Source organism: Heteronotia binoei, chromosome 10 (assembly GCF_032191835.1).
Source record: "Heteronotia binoei isolate CCM8104 ecotype False Entrance Well chromosome 10, APGP_CSIRO_Hbin_v1, whole genome shotgun sequence".
Classification (NCBI taxonomy): domain Eukaryota; kingdom Metazoa; phylum Chordata; class Lepidosauria; order Squamata; family Gekkonidae; genus Heteronotia; species Heteronotia binoei.
The window spans coordinates 97,070,973-97,093,358 of record NC_083232.1 but is presented as its reverse complement, the minus strand read 5'-3'; the positions used below and the strand labels follow the sequence as shown (position 1 = coordinate 97,093,358).

General features: G+C 46.9%; 1 protein-coding gene across 1 annotated transcript in view; it reads right to left on the bottom strand.

The window, feature by feature from the left end:
* PLEKHG4B (pleckstrin homology and RhoGEF domain containing G4B) overlaps positions 1–22,386 on the bottom strand; it is a 137,212-nt gene that overhangs the window by 51,745 nt on the left and 63,081 nt on the right. Inside the window, exons 4-9 of the mRNA XM_060247742.1 lie at positions 16,518–16,703; positions 15,280–15,403; positions 13,123–13,216; positions 7,893–7,979; positions 5,378–5,494; positions 2,102–2,200 (exon numbers count right to left, since the gene is read on the bottom strand). Of these exons, the coding sequence (XP_060103725.1) occupies positions 2,102–2,200; positions 5,378–5,494; positions 7,893–7,979; positions 13,123–13,216; positions 15,280–15,403; positions 16,518–16,703 (707 nt within the window). The remainder of the gene's footprint in view (positions 1–2,101; positions 2,201–5,377; positions 5,495–7,892; positions 7,980–13,122; positions 13,217–15,279; positions 15,404–16,517; positions 16,704–22,386) is intronic.

Here is a 22,386-nt window from a genome sequence, read left to right as displayed (position 1 = left end):
TTCTGGGTTTTCGGGTCACTTCCGGTTTTACTTGGTCTGAAAAACTTCGTTTTGGGTTGGGATTTCCCCTCACCAGTGGCCCTAATAACAAATGAGTCTGACACCACTGAGATTAAAGATTTTCAGATTTTTCTTTTGAGCCCATATTCTGTCTATTCAGCTAGCTGCAAGAGGATGATAATCTAACTCTTTGCCATCTTTAGATAATTTATTATATATGATTTCTGAAAACTGACAGGAAAATAATCAAGCCCATTTACAATATCCAAACCCTTATCGCTTAACTGCAAGGTGTCTTGTAATAACCTATTCAGATCTCTTCTACTGCAGGAGCTGGTGGAGAAGTCTCTACAACTTTGTTTTAAGCTATTCCTATCCATGTCCAAAGAGCTGATGTTGAAATCTCCAGCTATAACCAAGGTTCTGGATGTAACCTATAGATCTTAGTTTTTTTCACTTCTGATGTCCTCTGTGATGTTGAAATCTGTAATCATGAGAAAACCTCCTTGGCCCTAATCACCCAAATTACAGTAAGATCTTCTTGCCAGAGAATCAAAACTGCTCCCCCCACCACCACCAGCTCCTTCCGTAACAAAATACCAAATAGATGATCCCCAGGTCCAATACTTCTGGGTCTCACTCCATCGATTTATACAGGGGCATTATGATACTGGCTGATTTGTTTTCAGTTCCCTTCCTAATAATCCCCAGCATGGCGTTGGCCTTTTTTATTGCAGTCGCACATTGTCTCCACATTTTCACTGAGTTCTCTACCACGACCCCAAGACATCTCTCTTGGTCGGTCTCCACCAGTTCGGACCCCATCAGTGTGCATTTATAGCTAGTATTTTTTGCTCCAATGTCCGTTACTTTGCACTTGGCCATGCTGATACCCACTCATCCATCCTTCACAGATCCAGGGCCATAGCCAGAATATGGAAGGTTGGGGGGGCATTTAAATTTGTCAGGGGGCACTCACACCCCCCAGCGCCCCACACAACCTTTCCTCTCCTTCCTCCCCCCTCCCTCCCTGCTGCTCTTGCTGCTGCTTTCCCTTCCCCGCCGATCCCTTTAACTGGTGCGGGAGGCTGGGGGCTGCTTCTGCCCCCGTCCACGCACACTATTTTAGTGCAGGGAAGGGAGGGCAGCAGCAAGAGCTGCTCTCTTGTTGGCCTTTCTTCCCTAGTCAACACTAAAGTAGAGCGTGGGGCCGGGGGCAGTAGCTGTCCCCAGCTGATCCGCACGGGCCTTTTATCTGGTGCCGGGGGCTGCTTCTGCCCCCGCCCTGTGCGCTATTTTAGTGGCGAGAATGGAGGCCGGTGGTGAGAGCGATTCTCCCTGCCGCTCTCACCGCTGCCACCCTCCCTTCCTGCCACTAAAATAGCTGTCGGGCAGCAGCAGAAGCAGCCCCAGCCCCCCAGCTGATCTGACCCTTTAACTTGTGGGAGAGGTTGGGAGATGCTTCTGCCCCCGACTCGACACGCTATTTTAGTGGTGGGAAGGGAAGGTGGCAGTGAGAGCGGCAGGGAGAATCGTTCTCACCATTGGCCTCTGTTCCTGCCCTAAAATATCACCTGGGGCCAGGGGCAGAAGCGGGCCCCGGCACCAGTTAAAGGGCCCCCAAGAGCCCTGACTGCTTCTGCTGCCTGCCCCGCAAGCGAATTCTCCACCATGCAAATCGCTCGCGGGGCTGGAGACAGCCCCCCGGAAATGGCAGAGGACCCAGGGGCTGCTTGGGGCCCCGGAGTCGGGGGGGGGGGGGCTTGGGCAGAAGTCAGGGGGGGTGCCCCCACAGGCCCCCTCGTAGCTACGGGCCTGCAGAGATCTCTTTGGAATGCCTCACAATCCTCCCTGGGTCTCACCACACTGAACAATTTAGTGTCATCCTCAAACTTAGCCACTTCACTGCTTACTCCCAACTCCAAATCATTAACGAACAGGTCAAGAAGCAACAGATCCAGTACTGAGCTTTGCAGTACCTTTTGTTATAGATAGCACCATGCCCTGTGGTTCTTTTGGTTATGGATAGCATTATGCCCTATGGTACTTTTGGTTATAGATAGCATTGTGTTTAACAAAAACAAATTAGAACAACACTTACCTGTGCAGTGACTGGCGTTGGAGTATTGTTAAGTGAACACACAGAATACTGTAAGAAAACAATGGCTTCTTGGCAGCTGGTAACAAATGGCTCAAGTTTCTGCAAGTGCAAGCACAATAACTAGATAAAACTGTTTTGAAAGACTATGATCATCATCCCCTTATTCATTTATCTCATTTCTAAGATGAAACAGAGGGGGCTGTACTTCTGCCAGAAAACTCAAAGGACTACTCTTATTTATTTGCTTTATTTATACCACACTTTTCTTGGGGACTCAAGGTGGCTCACGACATTTCCCCCTTCTCCATTTTGTCCTCACAACAACCCTGTGAGGCAGGTTAGGCTGAGAATGCAGCCAGCTTCCAGGGCAAAGTAATACTGTTTTTTCAAATGCCAGATCATTCCCAAACCATGATTCGGATCCACTGTCAACTTTCATTTACCATCCTCACAGCTCTGTGCGCGCGCACGCGTGTAAGTTCACCACTATCGTCACAGTTTTGGAACTGAGGCCTCTAGAAGTGAAGCTGTGACTGGAGCTGTGGTTTATTAAGTCGAACTCCATGCCAAACAATAGCACAAAACATGGTTTGTAAACCCACAACAACAACAACAACAAACAACAACAACAACAAAATTTTATTTATATCCCGCCCTCCCCGCCGGAGCAGGCTCAGGGCGGCTAACAACATAATTCAAGCCTTAATTATACAAAGATAAATAAATTACATTTAAACAGTTTAATTAAAATTCTAATTAAGTTTTAAAATTAATTAGTAAAAGTGCTAATACTATGTTTGCTTTTATGATGGCGGTTTCCTTAACTGTTTCCTTCTTCAGCGAAGGCCAATCGGAAGAGGATGGTCTTGCAGGCCCTGCAGAACTGTTCAAGGTCCCACAGGGCCCGCATTTCCTCTGGAAGTTGATTCCATAGGCTCGGAGCTATAGAGGAGAAGGCCCGGTTACGGGTGCTTTGCAACTTCACCTCTCTCGGTCCGGGAATAGTCAACAAGTTTTTCCCGGCTGACCTCAGTGCTCTCTGGGGTTCATATGGGGAGAGACAGTCCCTACGGTAGACAGGTCCTCGGCCATATAGGGCTTTAAAGGTAATGACCAGCACTTTGTAACGAACCCGGTATACAACTGGCAACCAGTGCAGTTCGCGTAGCCCAGTTCGCGTAGCCCAGGCTGTATGTGCTCCCACTTGGGAAGCCCCAACAGCAGTCTAGCTGCCGCATTCTGCACCAGCTGCAGCTTCCGGGTTCGGTACAGAGGCAGCCCCATGTAGAGGGCATTACAGTAATCTAGTCTCGAGGTGACTAACAGCAATGGTTTCTGATTCCAGTTTGTCAACACACTTGGCAGTTCTTTTTTCTTTTTTTAGTGTAGGAATTAATATATATTAAGTGTGCATATATTTATTTCATTCGATTTATATCCCGCCCTACCCCACCAAAGCATATATCAACATATTTATACATCTCATATAAATACACTTCATTTTTTTGCTTCTTGTCTTCTACAAATCAAACTGAATACTAACAACAAACAAATGAACTCCTTCCTCTTTATCTTAGTTCCTTTCTTTACCCGATTTCACCCGATCCCTGGAGCACTTTTCTAATTCTTATTCTAATCATAATAATATTCTTTCTTTTTGTTTCCAAAACTTCTTTACTTCTTTCACGGATTTCCATCTTTACACACTTAATATTTTGAAACTTTAACTATCTTCTCTCATGCCTGCAAAAAGAAAGCTGGACAGGATTACCTCCAGAACTGGGTGCTGCAGAAAAATCTCTACAGTCGGAGAGTTCTGACATCAAACTAAACTTCCTACCTGCCACAATGGCTGACTTGCGCTAACAATTTTTTTAACTGGTTCATATTTAACTCTGGCAAAAGAAAATTATATTTCTAACTTTGGCAACCAATTCAATGAGAAAAACAGGGCTGCTCGTACCTGTAACTAGTGTTCATCAAGTGGTCACCAGTGCAGTCACACATGGCTATTGCACATGCACAAGGCTGCTGAGGAGAATGCAAAAAAAAAAAAAAAAAAAAGCACAAGGCAGCCTTCTCCCATACCAGCTTCCCACTTTTTGCAGAGTGAAAAGGAGGAAGGAAGTTCCTCGACTCAGTTTCCAGACTAGGTAACAGAGAAAAACAAACAGAGCTCGCCCTCTGGGTGACTTGATGCCACCTGACTGGCATGACTTAACTAGGCCTGGCTACTGGCTACTGTTCAGCAGCAGCCCCCCATAACAGCCAGGGTGGGATAGCACTTCAGACCATGGTCTGCCAGACCCAGGTTCTTGCTGTGGAAGCTGACTGGGTGATTTTGGAACAGTCGCAGACTTTCAGCCTAACCTACCTCATAAGGTTGTTGTGCAGATCAAAAGGGAGAAAGGAGAATGATGTAAGCTGCTTTGGTCCCCACTGTGGAGAAAGACTGTCCTTTTCCTAGGTAGAGGCTGCAGGGAATGGGGAGGAGATGGAAAGCTGAAGTCAGAGGAGCAGATAGGTAGGCTGATGGTTGGCTGGGAAGGAGATAGGGTTGCCAACTCTAGGTTGAGAAATTCAAGGAGATTTGAAGGGTGGAGCCTGGAGAGGGTGGGGTTTGAGGAGGGATGGGACCTCAGTCAGGTAAAATGCCATAGACTCTGCCCTCCAAACCAGCCATTTCATCCTGGGGAACTACTGCTGCCAACTCTCCAGGTGAATTACAACTTCTCTCCAGATGACAGACATCAACTCCCCTGGAAAAAATGGCTGCTTTGCAAGCCGGACTCTGTGTCATTATACTCTGCTGAGGTTGCTTCCCTCCTGCTTTGGTCCCCACTGTTGAGAAAGACTGTAATTTCTCCAGGTAGAGGTTGCAGGGATTGGGGAGGAGATGGAAAGCTGAAGTCAGGTCACTTCCCCTACTGAAAACAGCCACCTTGAGGTGCATGCTCTGTGGTATACCATAACACAACCATGCCAAGCCAAAAAAGACAGGTCATGCCACAAGCACACACTGATACGAAAAGCCGCAAGGCTGAATATAACAGGAAAAGGCAACAACGATGCACTGCAGATTAAAGGAATGCTGAACTTCAGCATCTGCTCGATCATCGTCATGCTATGATGCCATGGCACCTTGATGCTGGGCGTCGAAGACCAGGACACTCACCCAGAGCCTCTTTCTAGAGCCCATTGTATTTATTCTCACAATGGGTCTTATTCCAAGAATTCTATAAAGCACAATGAGAAAGACATGATATTCTGACTTACCCTTCTGAAACGTATCCAGTCATTGTGATTGTAGGGGAAAATTCCATCAAAGTCAGCTGTCAACTGAGCGCAGTCGATGTACCTAAGCAAAGCTTTCAGTGATGAAAGAACTTCACACTGTCGAACAAAGTTAAGAGAGGAGTGCCCAGTTTGTAGGGTCATTTCTTATTGCGTCACACAACAACACCAAAAACAGTTAACAGGGTGTCTAACGTCATCTAACATCAAAGCTTTTAAGAAAATACACAGAATAATGACACTGAACTTTTCTTCTTATGTAGCGCTCTCATTTACAAAATTCATCGCAAGAACACTGGGAATTCATATCATCAAACCACAGCAAGAAAGCTCACTTGTGAAAAATAATGACTATCACAAGATCAATATCTATCCATCCACTCATCCACCCACACAGACTGGCACAGGATTTCATATCTGATCTTCAAAGCACTGCTATCAGCTGCTATTCAAAACCTCCTTCCTTGGAGGATTTTAAACAGATGCTAGATGGCCATCTGACAGCAATGCAGATCCTGTGAATGTAGGGGGAGGTGTTTGTGAGTTCCCTGCGTTGTGCAGGGGGCTGGACTAGACGACTCTGGAGGTCCCTTCCAACTCTAAGATTCTATGAGACTTTTGAAATTGCTTCTGTATGAGTGCCAATATTCAAAAATGGAAAAGGCAGAAGTCCAAAGAGGATCAGATACTTTAAAAACAAACAGCTGTACTTTATAAGACGCCCCATCCTATACAAACGATTTGGAAATCAGTGTCATTTAATTTTATGGGGCTCCAGCTCCAGCACTGCAAACAACTGCTTTGCCCGAAGGAAGTGGCAGTGGAGACACCCTGATAAGAAGGATTGCCAGCTCCTGGTTGGGAAATACCTGGAGATTTTGGGGGTGGAGCCTGGGAGGGCGGGGTTTGGGGAGGGGAGGGATCTCACCAAGGTATAGTGCCATAGAGTCCACCCTCCAAAGCAGCTATTTTGTCAAGGGGAGATGAGATGAATTGTAATAGGGTGTGATCTCCAGGCCCCACCTGGAGTTTCGCAGCCCTACAAGGAACTGGCATGGCTGTGTTAATTCTCTTGTAATTCTTTACATAGTGAGTGATTAAAATGTGGAATCTGCTGCCAGAGGAGGTACTGATGATAGACATCGACAGCTTTAAAAGGGGATTAGATAAAATCTTAACAGTAGTGGCTACTAGCCATGATGACTAAAAGGAACCTCCACAGTCTGAAGCAGCCAGCCTTTGAATCCCAGAGCCAGGAGGCATCAGGGGAAGGCCTCAGCCTCTAGGACTTGTTGTAGGACCTTCAGAAGACCTGGTCGGCCACTGTGTGAAACAGGATGCCAGTCTAGATGGGACACTGGTCTGACCCAGCCAGGCTCTTCATATGTCCTTATGTTTTTCTCTCTCTCTCTGAATGGACACTTCCCCTTACAAACTGCACAAATATGTGATTTATTCTCTTCTTTAATGACATCATGTTATCCGTTCTCTTTATTTTTGTAAACAACTGTGCTTAAATTCTTCATTAATCTTCATTGGTTTTAGGGTAAAATGCATTTCTGACTGTAACCAGTTTTGTCTTCCAGATTATTGGTTTGAAATTCCCAAGGATTGTACCATTCATGCCAAGGGGAGCCTATCAAATTTCGAATGTTCCCATTTTATAGGCAATTAAAATTCTTACTTGTGGGGGGGGGGGCTGTTTGGTGCCCTAAAAATGCAGGTACAAAATTGCACTTAGGGAAGGGGCTGTGGCTCAGTGGAAGAACCTCTGCTTGGCACGCAGAAAGTCCCAGGTTCAATCCTCAGCATCTCCAGTTAAAAAGTAGGTGATGTGAAAGACCCGAGCCTGAAACCCTAGAAGTAGACAAGACTAGACCTTGATGGACCAGTACCAGGCTTCATGTGTCCATGTGTGCACTCCCTTCCACACAGTTTACCAATTGCGAAGCAAGAATAACACAAAGTCAAATGACAGAAAACCCTTGAATGTTCCTTTAAAGACATAATAACAGCTTAAGGCGTAAGAGGGAGGGGATTTTGATTAGCAAAACCACGTGGTGATTGAAGAGATAAACTCCATCTCTACTCTACCATATGGCACTGCTCTGGAGGGGTGCCACAAACCATTTGCCTTTTACAAATGAGCACAGATTTGTGATCACATCTGTTTTGGCTCCAGCCACTCCTCTCTCCTCACCCACTCCTGATGATCCTAAACAGCACGGGGAAAGCCCCAGAACACAAAGGAGTGACACCCTTCACTCATTGTGTCTGCATGGCATTGAATTTTCCAGTCAGAAATAGTTATAATGATCATACTATATATATTTTTTATTTTGATTTGCTTCTGTCAGAATGCACACCACTTCTGGCTGGTCAGCTAGCTTTCGCCATGCCTTGGCTTCTAGAGTACCACACTGTTTACACCTCAAGCAAAATGTAAGCCATAATATCAATTATGATCTATCTTTAATCAATTTGATTTTTTTTTTACCTGAACAGCAACCTCTTTGTCAGGTTTGAAAATGGATTCCTTATCAGTCAATATCAGAGCACTGTGAACAGAGTGAGGAATGGCACCCTAAACAAGGCAAAATGATCAGTAAGTATTGACATACTCTTAAGTCCCAAAGCCAAGATCAGCCTTGATACTGGTCTATTTGGTAAGCATGATGGTAACTTTTTTTTTAATGAAGATATTTTCATTCTTAAAAATAAATCTGCAGCTGTAATAATAATAATAAATTTTATTTGTACCCCGCCCTCCCCGCCGAGGCAGGCTCAGGGCGGCTTACAGGACATGGCAAAAGCCTTGTGAAACAATAAAACAAAAAATACAATTCAATACAATTAACAATTAAATATTTAAATAATCTAAAAACAATCTAAAAATATAATCTTATAGTGCTACTATCTCAGTTATAATAATGATGGCGTGATGTTTATTCCAAGTTCCATCTTAGAAGGCTAGCCGGAAGAGGGCGGTTTTGCATGCCCTACGGAATTGGCTAATATCCCGTAGGGCCCGCACCTCTTCCGGCAGCTGGTTCCACCATTGGGGTGCTTTTATAGAGAAGGCCTGTTCTCTAGTTGTTTTTAATTTGGCCTCCTTTGGCCCAGGTACTTCCAGAAGGTTTTGTGAGCTGGATCGTAGTGCTCTCTGGAGAACATATGGAGAGAGGTGGTCCCTAAGGTAGGCAGGTCCTCGGCCATATAGGGCTTTAAAGGTAATAACTAGCACCTTGTAACAAACTCGGTATACAATTGGCAGCCAATGCAGCTCCCGCAGCCTAGGCTGCACATGTTCCCACCGGGGTAGGCCCAATAGCAGTCTGGCTGCCGCATTCTGCACTAACTGCAGTTTCCGAGTTCAGCACAGGGACAGCCCCATGTAGAGGGCATTACAGTAGTCTAGCCTTGAGGTGACTGTTGCATGGATCACTGTTGCCAGGTCATTGCGTTCCAGGAAGGGAGCCAACTGCCTCGCCCGCCTAAGATGAAAGAAGGTGGATTTGGCAGTGGCTGCTATCTGGGCCTCCATTGTCAAGGAAGACTCCAGTAGCACTCCCAAGCTCCTGACCCTGCGCACTGGTACCAGTGACGCACCGTCAAAAGCTGGAAGGGAGATCCCTCCCTCCGGACCACCGCGGCCTAGGCAAAGGACCTATGTCTTCGCTGGATTCAATTTCAGCCCACTCAACCTAATCCAATCTGCCACAGCTTGCAACGCCCAGTCCAAATTTGTAGGGACATCGGCAGCCCGGCCGCCCATCAATAGATAGAGCTGGGTGTCATCTGCATACTGGTGACAACCCAGCCCATATCTCCGGGCAATCTGGGCAAGTGAGCCACTTGTGGGAAGGGCGGGATACAAATCTTAAATAAATAAATAAAAATAAAAATAAATAGATGTTAAATAACATCAGGGAGAGAACTGCCCCCTGAGGCACCCCACAATTAAGTAGGTGTCTCCAGGACAGCTTTCCCCCAATCGCCACCCTTTGTCCCCGGCCCTCCAGGAAAGAGGAAAGCCACTGCAAGACTAACCCCTGAATCCCTGCGTCGGCGAGGTGGCGGGTCAGCAGCCAGTGGTCGACCATATCGAACGCAGCCGAAAGGTCTAACAACAGCAATATCGCTGCACCGCCTCGGTCCAGATGTCGCCGGAGATCATCCATGAGGGCGACCAATGCTGTCTCTGTCTTATGGCCCGGGTGGAAGCCGGACTGAAATGGATCTAAGATGGAAGCGTCATCCAGGAAACTCTGTAGCTGCAACGCCACAGCCCTCTCTATGACTTTGCCCAAAAAGGGCAAGTTTGAGACTGGCCGGTAATGAGCCAATTCGGCCGGGTCTGATGTAGCTTTTTTCAGGAGGGGGCGGACCACTGCCTCTTTCAGAAGGGTTGGAAAAGAACCCTCCAAAAGAGATCTATTTATGATGTCCCATATAGGACATCTCAGCTCCTCCTGGCAAGCTTTAATTAGCCAGGAGGGGCACGGGTCCAGATCACAAGTTGTTGGGCGTGCAGTAGAGAGGATTCTGTCAACTTCCTCTAGGCTGAGCGGGTCGAAATGGTCCAGAGTCAAACCAGAAGACAGGCACGGAGCCTCGAGTTCACATACTGTACCTAATATGGCAGGGCAGTCGCGGCGGAGCGACTGGACTTTGTCTGCAAAAAATTTCACAAATGCCTCACAGCCTATCTCTAATTTCTTAACATTTGGTTTGCCTTGTGGCAATGTAGTAAGGCAAACGCCTAGGTCCAGGGCTTTTTTGTACAAAAAGCCCAGCAGCAACTCAGTAGCATATTAGACCACATCCTCTGATATTAGCATACTAGGTCACACACTCATTAGCATATTAGGCCACACCATCTGAGATAATCAAGTGCAAAATGAGCTGTGACAGTAACTTTTCCAGGTCCTGCAGCAATTCTGGCCGGCCAGCCAGGCCCCAGGGAGGCTGCTGTACAGTACATCTGGGCCCTGTGATCCCTTCCTGGGCCTGGGGAGGCAGCATGGCTGGGCCCCACGATCCTCACTGGCTAGCCAGGCCCCAGAGAGGCTGCCACATGGCTTGGTTCGGCCTAGCAATCCCTGAGGGCCACACTGCATACAGCCCTTGGGACGGAGGTTTCCCACCCCTGAGTTAAACCCACAGCTTCAGAAGAAAATTCACAGTACAATAATTATTGTGGGAAATGCCTCGTTCCCTTCTTGCAAATGCAGACTTAGTTCAATGTGAATTACAATTAAAAAAAAAATCTTTCAAAGGACGAGTTGAAATGTGCCAGGTCCTGACAAAGAAAGGCATTATAATTCCTCATTATAATCTAATTCCTCACTTCCACTACTTTCAGCAGAGGCCAAAACCTTGTTAAAATCTGCTGCCAACACAAACTCTCATGCTTCCAGAATTTAGTTCTCCGTCTCATGAGGACTTGCTTTCTCACAAGGCGTGCTTGGCATATCCAGGAAACACTAACATCAGTTTAATAATTGCGCTGGTATGAATTCAAGATCTACCCTCCTGGATCTGTTGACTCAGCCACCAGAAAGTAGCTGAGTACTTGCTAGATGTGCTGGGCTTGCCTCTCCCTTCTTTTCGTGTGATGAGCTTGGAATCATCAATACATAAATCAGTGGCAATCAGGGCGTTTTTGGTAGAAAAAGTCCAACGGGAACTCATTTGCATATTGGGCCACACACCCCGACATCACCATTATTTCGCACAGGGGTTTTTTTATAGACAAAGCCTAGCATGAACTCATCTGCATATTAGGCCACACCCCCTGACACCAAGCCAGCCGGAATTGTGTTCCCTCCTCAAAAAAAGCCCTGATGACAATGCAGCCATCTTTACTGAGGTTCCCGGCGACTGCAAATCTTAAACTGGAGTTCGATGGCCAGAAAAGCAGGAGGAGGAAGGGAGGGAGGCAGTAGAAATGGTGATTTCTGATCTGATCTGTTTTTCAATGGATGTTTCTTCCAGCCCTTTCAAAATGTTAAAGCAGGGTTCCCCAACGCGGTGCCCATGGGAGGCTTGGTGCCCACTAGTACTCGCCTTGGCACCCATCAAGCTTTTCAGAAAGAGGAAGGGACGCATTGTAAGGAAGGGCTTGTTATTGGCTGCCACATTCCAATGAAAGGGTTTTCCACCGGAGAACTGAGAAGCACTTGGGATTTCAACGATTTCAGGTTTTCACGGCTGGTAACATCATTAGGGTTTGTAGAATCTTTCGGGATCAAGTGCCGTGTTCTACTGGGGAAAGTTTTCCTTCCAGACGTTTCGTTCTCAGCTGCGGAGAACATCCTCAGTGGCTTGCAGCCGGAGCAGGCGCTCTGACCTTCTTGGCTGCTGTGCATTGAGTGGGGCCAGGGCTGCTGGAGAGCTGCTATTTCTAGGCTGGAGGGGGTGTGATGAAAGGGCAATTGGTTTGTGGATGTGCCCATTGTTTGGTGGGGCTTCCTGGAAGGGTAGTGATAAGGAAACTGGCTGTTTCAGTTTCCTTATCACTGTTGAATGGTCACATTCAACAGCCAGTTTCCTTATCACTACCCTTCCAGGACGCCCCACCAAACAATGGGCACATCCACAAACCAATTGCCCTTTCATCACACCCCCTCCAGCCTAGAAATAGCAGCTCTCCAGCAGCCCTGGCCTCAATGCACAGCAGCCAAGAAGGTCAGAGCGCCTGCTCCGGCTGCAACGCCACTGAGGATGTTCTCCGCAGCTGAGAACGAAACGTCTGGTAGGAAAACTTTCTCCAGTAGAACACGGCACTTGATCCCAAAAGATTCTACAAACCCTAACTTGGGATTTCCTTAGCTATTGTACGGTTCTATTCCTCCTTCAGGTTTCCTTCTCAGGAGGTTAGGAGAAAAGTACTGGGTTTGGCTCTGCCTCCTTTTGGGGTGGTGCTCACCATCTCCATCTCCATCTCAAACTTCCCAAGGTGCTCGTAGGCTCAAAAAGGTTGGGGAACCTTGTGCCAGAGGTATGGCCAGGAAAGAATGCTTCATTGGGTAGCAAGCTATAGCCTTTGTAGGGTCAGGAAGGAATTTTCCACCAGGCCAGATTGGTTCAGGAATAATGAGCCTTCCTTTGGGCACAGAGCAAGGGTCTCTGGAGGAGTGGGGTCGAGGGATTTGTGAATTTCCTGCATTGTGCAGGGGACTGGACTAAATGACCTTTAGTGGTACTTTCCAGCTCCGTGTTTCAAAAGCAATGGCAGCATCTTCATGCTCCAGGCCTCAGAGAAAGCCAATTAAAATCAATCGTACCTACAGCTACTACCATCCTAACTAGCACCAGCACCTAAATTTCATCAAGCTACACAGCACCGCAGTGAGAAAACTAGGGCCGATTTCGCACTCACCTTACGCCACTCTCCCGTCTGTCTTCTCAGCACAGCGTCCTCCTGAAATCAGTTTCCGTTTGCTGCACAAAAACCGCGATGTTTGCTGCAGCCCCGACGCAAATAGTGGGGAATCAGGAGGACGCCGCGCTGAAAAGACGGACGTGGGAGCGGCGTAAGGGTGAGTGCAAAATCAGTCTAGGTCAGGCAGCAGCAGCAGAAAGCGGCAGCTAAAAATGCACCAGTTGCAAGGGAAGAAATACCCTTCATTGTTCCTGAACAGAGAGGCACATACCAATGCCGAATTATCAGAAAAGAGCCCTAGTCAGATAGTAGATGCTTCATTGTAACTATCTGCACTCACCTGTAAAGCTGCCAAGGCTTTGAAAAAGACAGGTACATTCTGACTTTTGCGAGCATCCATTAAAATGAGTAGTCCCAAAACACGGACCTCCTTTCTAAAACAAAAAGAGCAGACATTCTGTAAACTGTACCGGCTAAAGAACTGAAGTGGCAGAAATACAAATGACATACTAAACCCCGCTGGGCAGCAAGAAACATTAAAAAGCAGAAATGTGGCCAGAAACCCCCAGAGACCTGAATATGAAGCTACGCTTTATGGACAATGGAAGAGCAGCAAACCATTTCCCCTGTTGTTTCCCTTGCTTTAAGCTGCCTTGAGTTCCATAAGGTAGAATGGCAGCTAATAAATGTTTAAAAACAAATAAATAAATGACAATGGAACATACATAAATATGCATCAAAAGAAACATCACCATGTCTATTCACAAAGCTGAGTAAACCTGATCTCTCCCCCTCACCCCTGCAAACACACACCTTCACTGTCTTTTATAAAAATCTGTATTTAACCCAACTCACCTTTGCTTTTATCCCTCCCACGAACTCCGGACAAACTGTCCATACGTGATCTTATTTTTAAAAGAGCAGGTTCAATGTTTATTCAATGTGGTGCCCTCCCCAACAACAAAATGCCTTGACCTGGATGGGCAGACGAGGCCAATCTCAATAGCTAAGCAAAGTCGGCCATAATTAGTGCTTGGATGGGAGACCACCTAGGAAGTCCAGGGCTGCTATGCCGAGACAGGAAGTAGCAAACCACCTCTGAACATCTCTGACCCAGAAAATCCTATGGGGTTGCCGTAGGTCAGCTGCAACTTGATGGTACTTCCCCCCACCATAAAACATAATAATAGTTAGTTTGTTAAACTGCTCTAAGGTTGGGGGATAATCACCAAACCCCTCTCCACACAAACACAGTATTCAAAGTTTTAACATTTATAGGTGTTTACTAACAAATCCAAACAGTAATAAATTCCAGTAAATGTACATAATATGCAATCTGCAAGAAATCATACAGGAAAAAATCCATCCACAACGCACGCCACCCCTACTGTACCTTTCTGTAACCAACATCCAAATATTATTATTTATATTTACTGAAAATCCGACGACTGGAGAACCGGTCCAAAATTGTTTCAGGCCAAGTAGCCCTTCTTCCAGGGACTGTCTTCTCAAATAATAAATGCAGTAGGTAAGTAGTGCCGAAATTCAGTTGCTACTCATCATCATGTGTCATTTCTCCTGCCTTGCTGTATTTTATTTATCATTCATCCTCGAACGTTTCTGCAAATTACCTTCATGCCAGTTTCTAAAAACGATCTCAATATTTGGATGTTGGTCACAGAAAGTACAGTAGGGGTGGCGTGCGTTGTGGAGGGACTTTTCCCTGTATGATTTCTTGTAGATTGCATATTATGTACATTACTGGAATTTATTATTTTTGGATTTGTTAGTAAACACCAAACATTGTTAAAACTTTGAATATTGTGTTTGCACAGAGATGGGTTTGGTGATTATCCTCACATTGTTCCTCTGTGGTCCCAGCAGCTAAGGATGGGGGAGGCGGTGTCCTGATGGTACAGACACTCGCCAGACAGCCTGGAGTCTCAGTAAGAAAAGTGGACTATGGCTGCTAACAGAAGGCAGTTTAAGGTGACCCTGAGATGCCTTAGAAACTGACTAGAAAAACCCGTCCACACAAGCACATCTGTCGCCTGCTCCCATCCCGTACTCGCCCCATCCTCCAAAATCCTCAGAGCGACTTTTGCAGGGGTAGCAAATTTCTGAGCTGCATGCCAGTCATATCTTTGGGGTCTGGACACAGATGCACACGAGCAAGGCAGATTGGTGGTGTGAACCTGCCAATCCGCTCTAGGCGCTCACCAGTATTATTTTTTTAAAAAACCTGCCCAGAGCACACGAGCGCATATGCACATGACCACTAAAAATGTATGGGGAAAAAGAAACCCAAACTGTGCCGAGGGAATGGTGCGCTGCAGTTGCCTCATGCTGGAACATGTGGATGGTTTAAGATGCTTCTTTTTGAGCTTGCCCAATTTGGGACACCTCCCACGTGCCCCAAACTGCCTGCCTGCTAGCAGCCTTATAAGTAATTAAATAAAATGTAGACATTGAACCAGCTTCTTCTTCTTTTACATACCTTGGGATGCTGTAGAGATACATCAGAAGTCGAGTGAGCTCCTGGACTCTGGAATGCTCACTGAACCACACACCGTTTTTAACGCAGACCTGCACCACGGCTCTTCCACCACGGTCCCTGTTTCCTAACCAGAAATTACAAATGAATAAAGAATCTCTATGTAACCATTTCCCATGCCTCCGCATCTGCTTGCCTCCTGATTCTGCCTCCAAATCACTTTGCCACTAGAGGCAGCTCCTGAAAAAACACAGGATGACATCAGAAGCAGCTTTGTGACATCAGGGAGCCCTTACACCAATCCCCGACTTCTGATGTGTGATGGGCATGGGATTGATGCAGTGGTGCTGACGTCACAAAAGCAATGCCCTCCCCTGGCTATTAGGTTACTTAGCAACCATAGCCAGCCTCTCTGAACTTGGCCTTGGGAATGGCCTCTGTGGAGAAATGTGGTTTTCTCCAGGAGGGAGGTTAGCAAGCTGGCATTTTAAAAGGCCTTTCCCCCCTACAGGCTGAGAAGGAAGAAGTAACTCATGGCCTTTCAGACCCATCTCTTAAGAAATGTTAATGGGTACCCCTCCTTCTGCAAGCAGGTAACATTCACACACCCCTTCTACGACTGCAAGCACGGAACATAGAGACATGGAGGACTTTTTGCTAGACAGGTAACAGGAAGGGGCTTCCTGGAGACACAGGTTTGTTAAAACTGCCTTGCAAGGGGGAGGCGGTCTCTCTGTTCCTGGGGATGCTGAGCTGAACAGACCTCTTGACAGAAGATGGGAGCAGCACTTAATTTTGGACCATGCGGCTGGCCTAGAAAGCTGGACTAACCTCTCAAGGTAATGGAGGATCTTTACAGGAATTAGCTGTTTTCTGTCCTACTTTTCTATCAGTTAGAGCATGTATAGAAGAGGGACAGAGGTTTTGCGTTCTGCCAGTTTCTGTTGCTCTTCCTTGCTTCAATCTGGTGTGGTGCTAAAATCATGTGCTTGTAAATATTTTTTTAAAAAATAAATACTTTAAACTTTTGATTCTGGAAGTGGTTCTCTGTACCACATAGACCCACATTGGGGACCCCTGATCTTGGATGATGGGCTTTCTTTCATGCTTCACAATTAACTTTATAGCACTGGATCAGGAGTGACAGAAGCTCTTGCGAGGACAATGCCGCAAGAAATCTCCGTGCATGTGCTTGTACAGTATTTTGTCAAAACGACACCGTTATCTATTTTACTACGTACCACACAGAGTTATGATTCCTGACTGCAGTAATTCTTGATTCACTTCAAGCAGCTGGCTGGGAATCGTACAGTCAGGATCCCCGCTACTGGCCAAGAGTTCATTCTCACGCCGAAGCCTCGTGTTTACATTAGACTTGCAACTCTGGAAACTGATTCTGGAGCCTCTTGCTGGGTCTGGAGAGAACACTAGGCAAATGAAAGTGGACAGCTTAAATACCTTTCTGGTTATTTGAAGTTTACTTTGGATTGTTTGGTAATGTTCTGGGAAAGCATTACATAGGGAACTAACATTAGAGGTTGGATTAGTTTAACTTTAAACAAACCCAGAAGCCTGTGATATTCCAGAACTACTCCAGCTGTTCTACTACAGGCCATCTGTAACCCAGGGGTGTCAAACTCATCTGTTATGAGCGCCAGATCTGATATAAATGAGACTTTGTTGGGCCGGTCCAGACCACGTCGGGCCAGGCAATGTATGTACCTATTTAAGATTAGGTAGCGGAGATAAAAATTTTATAAAGGACACAAACACAATTAAATATATTCTTTAAAAAACTTAAATTTTTAAGTTTAATGCTGGGAATTATTAGGAAGGGCATTGAAAACAAATCAGCCAGTATCATAATGCCCCTGTATAAATCGATAGTGCGGTCTCATTTGGAGTACTGTGTGAAGTTCTGGTCTCCGCACCTCAAAAAGGTTATTATAGCATTGGGGAAAGTCCAGAAAAGGGCAACTAGAATGATTAAAGGGCTGGAACACTTTCCCTATGAAGAACGGTTGAAACGCTTGGGGCTCTTTAGCTTGGAGAAACGTCGACTGCGGGGTGACATGATAGAGGTTTACAAGATAATGTATGGGATGGAGAAAGTAGAGCAAGAAGTACTTTTCTCCCTTTCTCACAATACAAGAACTCGTGGGCATTCGATGAAATTGCTGAGCAGACAGGTTAAAACGGATAAAAGAAAGTACTTCTTCACCCAAAGGGTGATTAACACGTGGAATTCACTGCCACAGGAGGTGGTGGCGGTCACAAACATAGCCACCTTCAAGAGGGGGTTAGATAAAAATATGGAGCAATCCATCAACATTTTATTTATATCCCGCCCTCCCCGCCGAGGCAGGCTCAGGGTGGCTAACAACATCAAATACAATAAATTATACAATAAGTATTTAAAAACAGTAACTAGTTTTAAAACAACCTAATTTAAAATTTCCTAAAATTAATATTCTGGTGCTATTTCAATAAACATGGTGGTGAAAGTCACTTAGGCGAGTCCCTCTGTCATTTAATCGGTAAAGGCCATTCCAAAAAGGATGGTCTTGCAGGCCCTGCGGAACTGTTCAAGGTTCCGCAGGGCCCGCACTTCTTCCAGGAGCTGGTTCCATAGGTGTGGAGCTATGATAGAGAAGGCCCGCATACAAGTGCTCTGCAGTTTTGCCTCCTTCGGCCCGGGGATGGTCAGTTGGTCAGCAGAGGTCCATCAGTAGCTAGTAGCCACAGTGTGTGTGTGTGTGTGTGTATATATATATTTTGGCCACTGTGTGACACAGAGTGTTGGACTGGATGGGCCATTGGCCTGATCTAACATGGCTTCTCTTATGTTCTTATTAAAACATGCTTAAAATGTTAGCACTCATTGCTCTTAAAGGTGCTTTCTTTGTATTTCTCCCATGGGATCCAGGGAACTGGGCAAAGGAAGCTCTGGCTCTTTCCTTCCTTCCCCAGGGGACCAGGAGCAGGAGGAGCCTCAGCCAATAGAAGGAAGAAAGGCTTGGCTCAGTAGCTCGGCTGTGCAATTGAACAAGCCTTGCAAAGCAAGCTGTGATGCAGAAGGAAGCAAGATATAGGGAGAAGGAAGCAGATGACAGCCAGTTGCTCAGGTACCTGATAGGAGCCTTCCGGGGGCTGAACCACATGTTTGACACCCCTGCAACAAATTATGTACACTTTAGTAGCTCAAGACAGTAAATTGCTTCCATGGTGACCAGGAGCTGGGCAGTGGAAGACAGAGGCGAGGTCTTAGAATGTGGAAGGGAAACTGGGAGTCCCGACCCTCCCGGTGGGCAATTCTGTATGAAGGTCATGTGATGGTGGTGGTTACTGGAGAAAGTGGAAGAAACGCCTCTCCAGGTGGTGAGAAAAGCCCCAGAGGGGCAGGGCGGAATAGGGCCTGCAGGTCAGAACAGGTGCATTCTGCGACTTAGCCACCTTGTGATAGTTTAAGCAGGTTCTCTGAATCCCTAGCTTTTAAAAAGTCTCTAGTTTTCTCCCTTACAGAAATATGCATTTCCCCCTTTTTCTCTGTGAGGGAAGAAGCTAGAGACTTACTGGTTTTTTTTTTTAAAAAGAAATCTGGGAATTCAGAGAACCCATTTAAACTATAATTACATGCTATACCTATATAGCCATATTTTAGAGCCTTTAAAAAAAACTAATAACTGACACCTCTCATCTTCAGGGGTGGGGGAGGAGAGGAAGTGGTTTGAAGATGGTGACTGTCCATTTGTCGAAAAGTGAGATAGAGGTAGATGGGAGGGGGTGGGACAAAGAAACCCAACAGCATTACAAACAAGGAAAAAGCTGACTCAAAATTGGGGTAACAGTAGTTTTAAAAAACTTGATAAAAAAAGGAAAAACAAAATTTAAAAAAGAAGTAGAAACTAAAGGCACAAAAATGTGTGTGAAAATCAGGTGATAAACTGAAGCAAAATGGGGCCAGAACCAATGGGGGGAAAGAAACATGCAGAAAAGGCCTGGAAAACACAACTTTGCTGGAAGAGAAAAGAAGTAATCTGCATCAGTTTTGACCTATGAAGTCACTGGGACTAGCAACACAGTCACACTGCATTTGACCTAAGTGTGCTATTGCAGCCTCAATTTTCTAAAGATTCCAGTCCTTCCATTAATTAGTTTGTGGCCAGGACAAGAACGAGTGAATGGAAAGTTTAAAATGCTATTTTTATTAACATTATTGGTAATTTTAATTGCTCATTGTTATTTTTAACATCCTGAAGTTAGCTGCTGCGGACTGAAAGTCTAAAAGCTGTACAGAACCACATACCTTGACAGTTGCTCAAAAACATGCAGATTACAAAATTATTCCAGATACAACAGCAGTTTATGATAAAGATTTTTATTGAGCATCTCTGTATTAATTCTGAGATAAAAGTTCTTGGCACAGGGAACAAGGACTGCTCTGAAAACAACCAGTGGCTTTCAGAGGGGAGCCCAACCCAAACTGAAGCTGAAGCTCCTAATCCCCTAAAACTAGAAAAAAACCTGACCAATTTGCAAGAGCTAGAGCCTCGAGATTAGGGGACTTTGCATTTAGTCATGAGTCATGGGGGAGGGACGGTGGTTCAGTGGTAGAGCATCTGCTTGGGAAGCAGAAGGTCCCAGGTTCAATGTGTCGGCCTTGTGTTGGATGTCGGGGAGAGGTTGGCGATCTGGCTGGTGTACCGTCCACCTAACGCACCGGCCAGCGCCTTACCATCCCTGATGGAGGCGGTGTCCGGCTGGGCGTTGGAGTACCCAGGGCTTCTGGTCCTGGGTGACTTCAATGTCCACGCCGATGACGCGGCTTCCACTCAGGCGATAGACCTAGTGTCTTCTATGGCGACACTGGGACTCTCCCAATTTATTACGACTCCCACACATCAGGCTGGGCACACATTAGATCTGATCTTTGCGGCCGGGATTAAAGTGAACGAAATCGCAACGGAGGCGATACCATGGTCGGATCACTTAGCCCGCAAGGCTCGTATGGAGACGCTACCACAACCCTGTAAGGGCGGAGAGCCTATTTTGGCTCGCCCGCGGAGCCTGATGGAACCGGAATGGTTCCAAACGGCTCTTCGGGATCCTTGGCCCCCTTGATGCCCTGGTTGATGCCTGGCAAGACCGGCTATCTGGGGCAATCAACGAGATCGCACCCCGACGTCCTCTGCGCCCTCGTTCAAGGCTGGCTCCCTGGTATACCCTGGAGCTACGCCGGTTGAAACAAGGACTCCGACGACTAGAGAGGCAGTGGCGGCGCACTCGTGGCGAAGCAGCGAGAACATCCTACAGAACGTTTATGAGGTCATATGAGATGGCAGTCAAGGCCGTGAAGAAGAAGTACTTCGCAGCCAAGATTGCGTCTGCAAATTCGCGCCCGGCATAATTGTTTAAAATAATTGGACATTTAACTACACTGCCCCAGGGCAGACCAAACGTTAAAGAATTAGAAATAGGCTGTGAGGCTTTTGCAAAATTTTTTACAAACAAAATCACGTCGCTCCGCCAGGACCTGCCCATCACCTTAGATACAGTACATGAGCCCGAGGCCCCATGCCTGTCTTCTGATTTAACTCTGGATCATTTCGACCCGCTCAGCCTGGAGGAAGTTGACGGAATTCTCTCCTCTGCGCGCCCTACAACTTCCGATTTGGACCCATGCCCCTCCTGGCTAATTAAATCCTGCCTGAGGGAGCTTGAATGTCCTCTACGGGACATCATAAATAGATCCCTCTCGGAGGGGCGCTTTCCATCATCCCTGAAAGAGGCTTTGGTCCGACCCCTCTTGAAAAAAAGTACAGCAGACCCGGCCGAATTGGCAAACTACCGACCAGTCTCTAATTTACCGTTTTTAGGTAAAATAATAGAGAGGGCAGTGGCGTCGCAGTTGCAGAGCTTTCTGGATGACGCTTCCATCCTAGACCCTTGCCAGTCCGGCTTTCACCCGGGTTATGGGACGGAGACAGTACTGGTCGCCCTGGTAGATGATCTCCAACGGCACCTGGATTGGGGCGGTGTGGCGATGCTGATGTTGTTAGATCTGTCGGCCGCGTTTGACATGGTCGACCATCGGCTACTGACCCGCCGCCTCGCCGATATAGGGGTGAGGGGGTCTGCCTTACAATGGCTCTCCTCCTTCCTCGAGGATCAGGGACAAAGGGTGGCAATTGGTGGCGAGCGGTCCCGGAGGCGCACACTGGATTGTGGAGTGCCTCAAGGGGCAGTTCTCTCACCAATGTTATTCAATATCTATATGCGCCCTCTTGCCCAGATTGCCAGGAGATATGGACTTGGGTGCCATCAATATGCAGATGACACCCAACTCTATCTGCTGATGGACGGCCGGCCTGACTGCGTCCCTGAAAATTTAGACCGGGCCTTGCAGGATATGGCAATGTGGTTGAGGGGGAGCGGGCTGAAACTGAATCCAGCGAAGACAGAAGTCCTTTGTCTGGGTCGGGGCGCCCGGGAAGGGGAAATACCTCTCCTGGTCTTCGACGGGGCGCCGCTGAAAGCGGTGCACCGGGTTAGGAGTCTGGGAGTTTTACTGGAGCCTTCATTATCAATGGAGGCCCAGATTGCAGCCACTGCCAAGTCAGCCTTTTTCCACCTGAGGTGGGCAAAGCAGTTGGCTCCCTTCCTAGAGCGCCAAGATCTGGCAACGGTACTTCACGCAACGGTCACCTCGAGACTGGATTACTGTAATGCCCTCTACATGGGACTGCCTCTGTACCGAACCCGGAAGCTGCAGCTGGTGCAGAACGCAGCGGCCAGACTGTTGCTGGGGCTCCCTAAATGGGAGCACATACAGCCTGGACTGCGCGAGCTGCACTGGCTGCCAGTTATATACCGGGTTCGTTACAAAGTGCTGGTCATTACCTTTAAAGCCCTATATGGTCGAGGACCTGTCTACCTTAGGGACCGTCTCTCCCCATATGAACCCCAGAGAGCACTGAGGTCAGCTGGAAAAAACTTGTTGACCACCCCCAGACCAAGAGAGGTGAAGCTGCAATGCACCTGCAATCGGGCCTTCTCTGTAGCCCCGAACCTATGGAACCAACTTCCAGAGGAAATGCGGGCCCTGCGGGA